Raw genomic sequence first — 11173 nt, forward strand, 5'->3', positions numbered from 1 at the left:
CAGCAATTATGATCATAGGTCTTTCATTTTTCCGGAGAAGCATTGCTCATCCATTATTTCAATAGCGTAACTTATCACAACACATTCAAAGACGCATTGTTTTCCTCATCCCATCATTCCGCAGATGGAGATGAAAGCGACGGGTTGAGATGTAGGAAGTAAACAGTTTCTTTAAGCTATTTTAGAGACGAATTTCTATAAAAAAAGATAGTCAAATACATTTTTTGAAAACGCTTCCTCTGTGAAACCTTCACATACACAGAAGATGGGATAGAGGCCCACACTCAAATGAGGAAGAAAATAGCTGGTTTACCTTGCTTGCTCTGGACTTTACCCATGATGTAGTACACCGGAAATCACATAAACACGCACATCATGGCAAATCAACAAAAACAGTTGCCGGAGAAACAACACACCGCCATCCTGAACAGTTATTTTACGGTGCAGCTCAATGAAAAAAAACCCACAAAGCTACCTCGCCGGAGAAGCACAAGCAGTACAGCCCAAGAGGGTAAGGAGCAAGGGAGCAAGTAAGCGAAGGTGGCCAATGAGGACTTCAGGACGGGCTCACTTTTAGATGGGAGGGGGAGACGGCAGTCCGCCTGCTACTCCTGCACCTGTGAAGTGTATGGGACGGTGTAGCATTCGAAGCTCTTAATTGAACACTGCCACCGTAGGCATCATGCAGCACGGTTGACATTGGTCTGTTATGACTGCGTTCCGACACATCTGACGATTTCATTCCTCAAACTACTCAACTTGTTCGTACTCAAATTCCCTGTAGCAAAATGTATTGGGTATTACTCCAGACTTATCTTTTCTCTGAGGAAACTGCGTTGCATCTTTCTTTGTGTGTGTGTGTGTGTGTGTGTGTGTGTGTGCCATGTCACTCGGTTTTTCTGTTCCGATCGCTCCTCAGGTTTCGTCTCTTCGTTTTATATAGTCCTCGCTATTGTGTGCGGCTATTCGCACTTCCCTCTTCCAATACTGCTCTCATTCTCTAGCTGTTCCACGCAGGCTGTGTACTTGTATCCGTCACAACATTTGCGTACGCTTCGCTGTAACGTAATGCCAAGGCTTTAGATATTGTTGTTCCGCGATCACTCAATGCAGGAGGTAGAAATTCACTGCAGTTATTAATTCGCGATGCAATGTTGTGTTTTTATCGTTAGTGGATGATTAGTATCTGCAAATCCGACAAGGTCATATTTGTTTTCCGCGGTGCTTTTTCTTTTTGCATGCGTAACATGCAAATAAATTTTCTGTTTTGTATTTTTCTTTCTTCCTTTGCGTTACTTAAAAGTATGTACCACAACCAGGTGGGAGAAACCAGGAAAGAAAGAAAAATGCAATAATTACTACACCAATTGAAACCATTGTATTTTCGAACCATCTTTTAGCCGATCGCCGTGTTGTCTCCGAACAGTGTTTCTCATCAAGCGAAGAAATGAAAGCGGAAGTGAGGCTTTCATCTCAACCAGGAACCCAAGTGCAGCGATCGACGTCAAAAGCTCTCGCTAACGTTGGATAGTATTTTCCTTCTCATCTTTGTTTTTTTCTTCCATCGCGCTCCAAGTATAAAGATATTTTATTCGCATTTCTTCTCGCCCTCCTCGCACGGGGCGTTTATTTTTTACGATCCCCTTTGATGTCGCCGCAGCCCGTAAAATGACCCCCAACCGACTTCCAGAAACCTATCATTGGGATGGGCGGGCACGGCGTTGCACGATGGGAATTATTCGTGCGCGCCGCCAAAGGAAAAAAAGAAAGAAGAAGAAAGCCCAGAAAAACAGCAACACCAAAGTGCGAAATCCTCCTCTCATGCCTGCTGGACCCCCTTATCCTGTCCCTCCGGACACCACCAGGGGTCTACGAGATCCGCTCTTGGCCAAGAGTTGCAAGAATCGCAAAGGCGCCCCTTTGTCTCGCTAAAGATCACATTTAATTAAAAGTGCGTAACGCCTTGTGCGGGGAAGGAAGTATGGGAAATATTTGCGGGTACAAGGAAGAGATATTCAAACTCGACAGGTAATCGGAGCAATGAACCGTCAGAGCCACTGTACCGACTCAATCGAACGAAAAACAATGCATTTGTATCTGCTTTGTCCCGTCGGTAAAACGCAGGTCCCCGAAATGTAATCGCCAAGCGAGGCGGACAACAGGAGCATAGACGATCCTACCCCGTGACTCTTCGAGAGGGAAGGGGAAAATATGTTCCCGAGCTCGGCGGCCTCTCAGTGTGTCTTCCAGGTTTCTTTTCTATTCATTTACTTGTTTATTTATTTTTGCGCAGATTGGGGGGCTGTTTTTAACGCTGAGGGCGGTGATAGCCCAGATTCGGTTCCTCACCAATACGCGCTTACCAATACCTCCAACAAAGCCTTTCCATCACGTCAGGGCACACACTGGTTTGTGTCTTTGTCATACACATTCAGTCAAATTTCAAAAAATTTTCCGTGCATGCCTAATTTGACGCTAAATACTTCGCGTGCTTTTTCTTTTTCTTCTTTTCCTTTTTTTTTTTCTTTTGTGTGGTTACCTCGCTGCCATTGGTGCCCATATGCTCGCCCAATTACGCAAGAATAACCTCACTGATAGCCACATTGCATCAACAAATGTTAGCCACAGCCAGACGCTATTTGTCGTGCTTAGACACAAAAGTGCATAATCAGTTGTCGATCACCAAATTAAAAAGGTACAAATCGGTTGGGGTGTTGCAAGTGGAGGCTGCAGTTTCCGGAACATATGCACACAAATGCCATGACCAATGGACCTTTTTCACATTCCTAGCACACGTATCCTATCGGCTGTCCAGCGAAACACGATCGGCGCGTGCCAAAGCACAGCCGGCGCCATATTGGCGCCATCTATTGAATATGTAGGGAACCTTCTTCGGCGCCGTCAGGGTCACAGAGCATGCGCAGAAACGTTGTGAAAAAAATCAGAGTGGACAAAAACGTCCGCTCGTTAGTGTTTACACCTACCACGGTCGTGCTGAAGACGGGGAGGTGGTAGGTTCAAACCCTACCACCGGTTTTGTTGTCTTAGGCTGTTTTCCCTCGGTTTTCCTGCAGACTTTCGTGACGGATGTCGGTACACTTCCCCATAAAGTCGGCTCAAGACGAAAGCTAACCCAGCTGTCCGCGTTCTTCCTGCGCTCCTCTGTCCATGTCTCTGTACGCCGCTGTAGCCACAGTTGCTTGACTGCGCTAACGCAGAATTTAAAATCAAAATATGACGAACGAATTGGTTGCTATTTCTACGGTGCTATCTCTTAGATGAATACTCTACTACCAGCTCCCGTGGCGTAGTGGTTAGGATGATCGCTTTCCAGACCGAGACTAGGAGGAGGTGGCGCGGGTTTGTTTGTTTGTTATGTGTTGAGGTCGTGCTATTTGAGGATTTCCAGCAGACTTTCCAGACGAATGAAGTCGGCCCAGGACGCATATTAACCTCCCGCGTTGCCACGGGTTGCCACCTTGACACGGGAAGCGCACGTGCCGTGTGCTTCCTCCCTGGTATCGCTTTCCTCTTCTCTGGCTTGTGCTGGCTGCAAAAGCGCTGGGTGTGAGGCTGGCTGGAAAACGGTGTATACCTTCTGATTTCGGTCTGCTATTCAAATTGTCTGGTTAGACAAAACAACTGAGTACGTTTGCTTTCCAATGAGCCGCTTGATAGTGAGGTCTATGTTCGGTTGCAAGTAGAAAATTTCATGTAACAGCATCGCCTGCTGACCTTCAGGTCTTTGATTTTTTTTTTTAATTCCGCGTTAGCGCCGCGAAGCAATTGCGGCTATGAGCGGCGTACAGATTCGACAGATGGAGAGAGGACAGCAGGAAAGAGTGGGGGACAGGGGGCTTAGTATGAGTCCTGGGACGACTTCATGGGGTAACTGTGCCGGCATTCGTTTGGAAAGTATTCGGAAAAACCAGGGAAACCATCAGACAGCACAGCCGGTGGTAGGATTCGAACCCACCACCTCCCAGTCTTCAGCACGTCCTTGGCGAGCGGGACGACCAACGAGCGAGACCGCTTAAACCGCTTGGCCATGCCGCTGGTCAGCTCTTTGAGAGATTTTCAGGAATATGAAGTGCACGTACGCGAACTAGCAATGTTGCCGATTTGTTTGCACAGCCTAACTCTACATATTTGTACATTCTTAAAGGAAAACTGCGCACCAAAAACGTGTTGAAGTAACGTTTTTTTTTTTTTTTCATTCCGTGTTAGCGCCGCGAAGCAACTGTGGCTATGAGCGGCGTGCAGACGTGGACAGGTGGAGAGAGGACAGCAGGAAGGAGTGAGAGACAGGGGTGTTAGTTTGCGTCCTGGGCCGACTTCAATCCATACCATATGATGTTTCAGTGGACACAGTTTCTCATCCCCAGGAGGCACAGATAATTAGAAAACAAATATTTTCCTATGAGTGATTCGGCGCTCCTCCACGGAAGAGCGGTCCAGCAACACTGGGCTTCCCGTCACCGGTATTCTTCGCGTGCGCCTTTCTGTGGGTTCTGTTCTGCCGTCTGCCAGTGGCGAGTACTTTACAACAAAATCGAGAAAGCAGATGACTCGTCATAGACTAGACTCGAGGTGCCTGAGAAGATGAACAATGTTCTTAGGCACGTTGAGGCTTGTGTTGTGTTCGTCTCTTTCAGCCTCAAAACAGTTGTACTTTCCATGAAGAATAGTACACCGTGTGGTTCGCATGTGTGGAGTAACATATTATTAACGAGTAAGAATGAGATAAATGCTACGTTTGACAGAAGCAGCGGCAGCAGTGCTACGTACATGAACACCCGCGTAATTCATGGAAAATGTTAGTGGTTTGATTTTCCCATGCCACACATATGGTGGCACTAACTGTACTCGGCAGTTATCCCTTGCGATACAATAGCATACAACGAGATGACCAATATCTACCCTCATTGACTTGTTCATCGAAAGCTCGGCAAACAGCAACCATGCTTCAGCTCTAGCAATTCGATATTTGTTCACCATCACCACGCTTGTAGTGTTTGAGGCCATGTGGCATGCTTCTGACGCCATACACAACCACGACTACACAACAAAGGTCTTTGCTTTTCTCTACGGTTGTTCTCTAGCAGAATCAGTGTAATGACAAAGGCAATAGCGCAATACCGATACATGTTCGTACCCAGAGATGCGGGGAAGAAAAAGAAACAAAAACAAACAACAACAAAACAACAATAATAATTATAATAATAACGAAAATTGAGGGAAAATCGGTTTCTTTCCGCTTGCTTTTTCTTTTTTTTTTTTCACAGCGTCGGAAAAATTGGCCAAAATTTCCAATCCTGAAAATTAAAAACATATAAAGTTATGGCAAAGTATAACGCATTAAACCTGGCCAAAATCACTTTTCGACTCGTATTTCTCAATGGCACATCTCAAACGCTCACCCCCGAGCAAATCATAGCCGATCTTTCCCTTCTCTCAATCGTGTAGGACCAGGATTCAGATACAGAGACCGCCTTTCTTGTGCCATGACAAACAAGCAATCCCAGAGGTGATTTTGCGAGAGGTAGCACCACGAAGCACGAAGTAGCACAAAACAAAATTAAATTTCCCGCGCGACTACCGTCATCGGCGGCGGCGCATGGCAGGTTGGAAAAAGCTGTATTAAAATCACTTTTTGAATATACTACAGGACATTCGACGTTCCTCTTGATGCCAGTTCCTTCCTAAGTTTTTCTTCATTCGGGTAATACGGTTTTTCAATTTTTTTTTTTTTTTTTTCTCGTCCTGTGATTGTGACGCTGGTCGGTAGGTAGACCTGTAAGTGCTGAAGATGGCGGAACAGGCAAGCTATCCGTCAGCAAAAAATCAGGAAGGAAAGGCAGATTTAAGCAAAAACCCCCCAACAGGCGATCATGTTCCTGATCCGAAGAACATCCAAGACTTAACGCAATACGTATGAATCTACTTACTCTATGCAGTTCTTGTTGCTTGTAAAAAAAGATCGCGCACTCCCGACGACTTTGGGTTTTTGAAACTTTTTGACAACTGACCATACGAGAATCGACATCACGGGACGAGCTTGAGCACCGCTGTACGGTACTGTTCTGTACGCTCGGATTTCAGCAATAAACCCTCATCAGCTAGCACGTCGGTCGGGCATTGTTTTGGTTGGCGTCACCATTCCGCAAGTCGGCTTCACCTCGCTGTCGAAATGGGTTTTGTGGGGTGAGGCAAACTGCCAAAGTCGCACTAAACTAACCTAAACTATCACTAGTTTTGGAAAGTTTATGATATAGTTGGTCGGTTTAATGACATTTTAGGTTGGTTTAGTGTTTATGACACTTTTAGGTTGTTTAGTGCGGCTTTGGCGGTTTGCCTCGCCCCAACAAAACCCATGTCTTTTTATTGAAATCTACAGAAGCACGAAACCATACTGCGATGCACGATTCATAATACATTATTTTAAATGCAGCTCGTTACACCTTCTTTAGAGTACCATTCTTTATAGAAAAAGTTTGGAGCTTTTCTCATTATTTCAATAACCGCATACTTTAACCTGATCGCATGATAGAAGTGCAGTGCGCTGGCCAGTGGAACTACAAGTGCATTAGTAGTTGACAGCGGGATGTAGTCTGTCAGCCTTAGATTTTCATCATGTTCATTGCAGCTTTCCTTGTGCATCCCAATGAAACTTTTTACTCAATTATTTCACACTTACTTCACAATTCTTACTATTTTGCAGGTACAAACGCTCTTGCAACAGATGCAAGATAAATTCCAAGTCATGTCGGACCAAATATTGTCAAGAAATATCCTTTTCAGCTGTTTCTGTGTGTTTTGTGGGATGTGCTAGCACAACATTATGCAGGGGTGCTGAGCAGTTTGGCAGGGGTGCGTTGATACAATGGTGCTCATGATGGTAATAGGCAAACTGTTTTTTACCCAGCACTGGGGTTTTATCGATTTTAAAATGAACAACCAATTCATATTCTTGGTTGGCACTATGACAAGTAAGTTTTTCAAAATATCTGTGGGGACAAAACATTCTGACGAGACACTGCTAGTAGTTGAATTGCGTGAACACAGGAACAAGATGAAAAACACACCACAAGGCAAGCACCAAGTCTTGTGGCATGTTTCTCGACATGATTCTGCATCCATCCCATATTTGAATTCATTTCCAACCAACTAGCCCAGCTAACTTCTCTTTTGAAGCCTCTCATAGGTGCTTTAAGTGGAAGTATTCTGTCCCTGTTCCAGCAACCCTGTTTCTTTATGTTTACTGTGTTAGTTATGTAGAGAATATCAAGTAAATTCATCTGAGGAAGGCAAAATTATTATGCAAGGTAAAGAAGAAAACGCAACATTGAAATGGAAAATTGACCTGCCACACAACGCTTTTCCTCTTGTTGTGACACTTGTGTAGTAGAAAAATTTCTACAACACTACAGGGGACTGCACGCCCTTCTACCTACAGAGTAATACATCAAGTGCCGCCATATTCGCATGCCATAAGCAACGCCATAAGCAACGCCATATTCGTCAGCGGTAGAAGGTTCATTTTCCTTCGTCATGTTCATGAACTCACTAGTGCAGTTTGTTCGTGGAGGAACTACTTTCAGGGATGTAGCAAATGCTGAAAATGTACAGTCACCTTAAAAGTCTTCTAGTAGTTGTATTCTAAGGGGGGGAAAAGCTTAGAAGCTTGTTTCAAGGTTATATGAAACATGTTTTGTTTGAAATGTGTTGTTTATACAAAAGATGTTTCATACAAAAAGTATCAAACCATTTGAGTAACACTCAAAAATCAGTGGATTAGCATTTTAATGTGACATGTGTACGTAACCTATTGAATGTAATATGCATATGCCTTTTTGGGCACTTTTCATGGCGTGCACGAAAAGGTATTGGAGCTATACAAGGTCTATATGATGAAAGCTAAAGATGAAAAATTCTGGAAAATTTCTGGTTTGGTAGATGATACAGTGGAGGGTGACATTTGTTCACCTGGTCTGCCTTTCTCAGGTATCTCTATGTGAAGTGACAAGGCCAAAGTGAAGTTTGGCATATCCATGGCCAAACATACACCATGGGGAGTGTTAATCATTCATGTATACGCATATTTAAATATCAGCACAGGATAACGTCATTCTTCAGTCTCGGTAATTAAACAACAACTTCAACTCCCTAACCTAGAAAAACGTCGATACATTGCAAGGTTGTCTCTGTTTCACAAGTTCATTCATACCATTCCGCCTAGCATTTCCCCTATCATTCGTTCTTCCACAATCTTTCCCCGCTTCGACCATTTGTACAAGGTAACTCGTTTCGCCTGCCACACTGATATCTTTGCTAAATCATTTTTTTGTAAGACTACTATTAACTTAATGATCTTCCCTTGAATATTGCGGAGCTCACTGATCACACCATGTTTCATAGGAAGATATCATCTACCATTTAACCATTCACTAATAATCAATTGATTCCTTGCTTTTCGCACTGTTATTTGTCAAGTGCATTTATTGTTATACCTAATATCTGTACGACCCCACCCCCCATGCAATGCTCGCAAGAGCCTTTGGGGTATTGTAAATAAATAAATAAATAAGTGTGTGAAGCAGGTGAATTTTCCAGGAAGGTTTTGTGAAAATAATTTCTATAGGAATACAGCGAAATACATCACACTGACGTTAAAAAATGTAGAATTTGAGTATAAAAACCTGGAAGGTTGCTTGGGAATTATAAATCAGGATCGGGTACTAATAAATTGTACAGTGGTCTGTGTTCCAGCAACATAGAAAATCACAGATAAAGAGAGAGTGTGTGCAACACCTTTCATGTGAGATTGGGTTCCTGTGCCATGGAAAGGTAGTAAGCTTAACTTTGCATGCGTGACTTGTCTTTTCTGATAGAACTTACCCACTAGCAAGTCGCATGCGTTCCACATTAGCCATTTAAAATGCAAACGTTCAAACTGATCGTACTATGAAGTTGAGGCACACAGGCCATTGCTTGTGTTATATCTTGGGAGCATTGAAAAGAATGGTAGCTGCAACTGGGCCAACTAAAGCGAAAAATTTTTAAACTTTGCACAAATGCATGACAAAATGTTGGAGACAAGATGTTTTTACAGTTCTTTCTTTCCTTGACATTGCATACTCGATGAAATGGGTCACAGGATCGATGATCTAGAGAAGAACATCACTGAACTCATGACTCAAGCAGGTGTTGATGAGGCAGAAAAGTGAATTACAAGGTGTATGTAGTACCCTAAAGAACTGTCATTGCTATGAAACATTCTCAAGGTCAAGCTAATTATTGTATATCGCCTGTGGGGCCTAATGGGGTTTGTTATTATGTTATGTAGTGTGTTCTTTTCATGTACTAATAGAATTCCAAAGTAAATACCTTGTATCATATTTGCATTCCTGGATGTCATTGCCTTCCAAGATGCTCATCCGAGCAAGCTCTCCCACAATTCCTACTGCCCTATACATCAAAAATTCTCCCTAACAGGAGTGTAACTATAATTGGGTATGAAGAAACATGTCTCTGGGCTTAGTGCCTTGAGGCACCCCCAGGATACAAGTCACATGATCATTTGAGCTCAAAGTCTGTGGCTTATCCAGAACTGTAAGCATGGGGACAGAGGCTTTCCTAGCACACTTACCCCCCCCCCCCCCCCCCCCTGAAATATCTGCCAAAGAGCCCTAAAAGCTAGCAGGTACGGGCGACAGTAGAAGGCGCAGTAAGAAAGATCTGCTTGTGCAGGTGCACATGGTATTGTCTCTTGGTATCATGTTATCATGCAGCTACTTGCATGTAATTGAAGGGAGGTACCTTCCTATTACAGTGATGTATAGCTTAGCAATTAAAAGTGTGACTTACTTAATTGGATGGAGGATGGATGATTGAGCATCCTAAATATCAGTAATACCAGAAGGTGCAGTAGGAAAGTTCAGCTTGTGCAGTGCACGTGTTAGCTGTTAACATCTTGAACAAAAACCTCTCTCACGTCTGATTGTGCCTGATAAGATCCATTTCTGTAGTGCTATGAGCACAATTAAAGTGGATCTCCACTCATCTCCACTCACAGCAATCCCTTATCATGTGAACTCATTTGAAATGTAATTCTTGGCCATATGTTGCAAGACAACTATGATCATGAGCGATGCCACAGTGGTCAGTCTGAAAATTTGTACACTTGAGGCATCTTTAATGTGCACTGAAATCTCGGCACACGCTGTCTAACAACATGGTTTGAGAGTTGGGCTTGTTGGTACTGCATAATAGACAAGATGTACAGAGTGAAAGATGGGAGTGTTTTCTTCCTGTCCTGTGTTCTTTCTTGTGCTCCAGTCTTTCACTCTGCACATCTTGTCAGTGTCTAATGTCCCTCACGAAGGACGAAGTGCAAGTTATGTATTTGTACCGTGCTACCAAGTTGCTAGCGTTCCTGGCCAAGTTCACTTGATAAAGGTAAAATCATGCAAAACAAAGTAAAACAAGCCATACAACATTCACACAACACTTCCGATTTCTCCCATGCTGACATACCTGTGAGCTTGGATGGGTAAGGAGGATTCCATTTAGAGAAGCACCAAGTACACATATTTAAAACCTATTAGGAACCTCCTTCATTGCATTCTGAAAAAAAGTTTCACAGCTGTTCATACCAAACGTCTTTAGCAGATGCATATAGCAGGTTGAAACTGTTTTTCAAAAATGCACCAGGAAAGGTAGACCTTTGTATTGTATACTGGTTGCTGGCAGAAAAAGGAACTAGCTTTACAAGAATGGATGGCAGATGCCACCATTCACCGCCCCCCCCCCCCTTATGTGTTTGCTGCAATCTCTATAGGATATATTATCCTGATGTATTACCGTAGGGCTTTTTACCACCTTGCATTTACAGTTAATATGTTGGGGGGGATCAGCCTATAATCCTCTTTATATAGTAACTGTTTGTGTGATCTTAAATTTTTGCCTTTGTAGATTTCAGGGGGCCTTTAAGAACAATTACAGAAGTGGGACCCATACTTGTCCCATGAAAAAAAGACTCAGCCCAAACAAAAGAAAAGGTGTACAAAAATGCGTGACAGTGGTCAAAGAACATTATTACAGTAATTAATACGTTGGCATGAATGTGGAGTGAAAACGGCAACAAAATGTTTACGATCAACAATGGCTGAAG

At 43.4% G+C, this 11173-nt stretch overlaps 2 protein-coding genes across 2 annotated transcripts in view; one reads left to right on the forward strand and one right to left on the reverse strand.

Annotated features, from left to right (window-relative positions):
- LOC135377695 (protein naked cuticle homolog 2-like) overlaps nucleotides 1-525 on the reverse strand; it is a 30400-nt gene extending 29875 nt beyond the window's left edge. Inside the window, exon 1 of the mRNA XM_064610294.1 lies at nucleotides 314-525. Coding sequence (XP_064466364.1) covers nucleotides 314-338 — 25 coding nt within the window. The 5' untranslated portion in view covers nucleotides 339-525. The remainder of the gene's footprint in view (nucleotides 1-313) is intronic.
- A 5241-nt stretch (nucleotides 526-5766) lies between these two features.
- Nucleotides 5767-9398, forward strand: LOC135377699 (heat shock factor-binding protein 1-like). Its single transcript, XM_064610300.1, has 3 exons — nucleotides 5767-5932; nucleotides 6722-6788; nucleotides 9139-9398. The coding sequence occupies exons 1-3, from the start codon at nucleotides 5810-5812 to the stop codon at nucleotides 9225-9227; spliced, it is 279 nt and encodes a 92-aa protein (XP_064466370.1). The 5' UTR covers nucleotides 5767-5809; the 3' UTR covers nucleotides 9228-9398.
- The last annotated feature ends 1775 nt before the right edge of the window (nucleotides 9399-11173 follow it).

Source organism: Ornithodoros turicata, chromosome 1 (genome assembly GCF_037126465.1).
Source record: "Ornithodoros turicata isolate Travis chromosome 1, ASM3712646v1, whole genome shotgun sequence".
NCBI lineage: Eukaryota > Metazoa > Arthropoda > Arachnida > Ixodida > Argasidae > Ornithodoros > Ornithodoros turicata.

Excerpts from the sequence above, each read along its gene's own strand:
- LOC135377699 (XM_064610300.1), top strand. The coding sequence starts at position 5,810 with ATGGCGGAACAGGCAAGCTATCCGTCAGCAAAAAATCAGGAAGGAAAG. Across the intron at positions 5,933-6,721 it reads TCCAAGACTTAACGCAATAC|GTACAAACGCTCTTGCAACA; the intron begins GTATGAATCTAC and ends ACTATTTTGCAG. Across the intron at positions 6,789-9,138 it reads GGACCAAATATTGTCAAGAA|TCGATGAAATGGGTCACAGG; the intron begins ATATCCTTTTCA and ends GACATTGCATAC.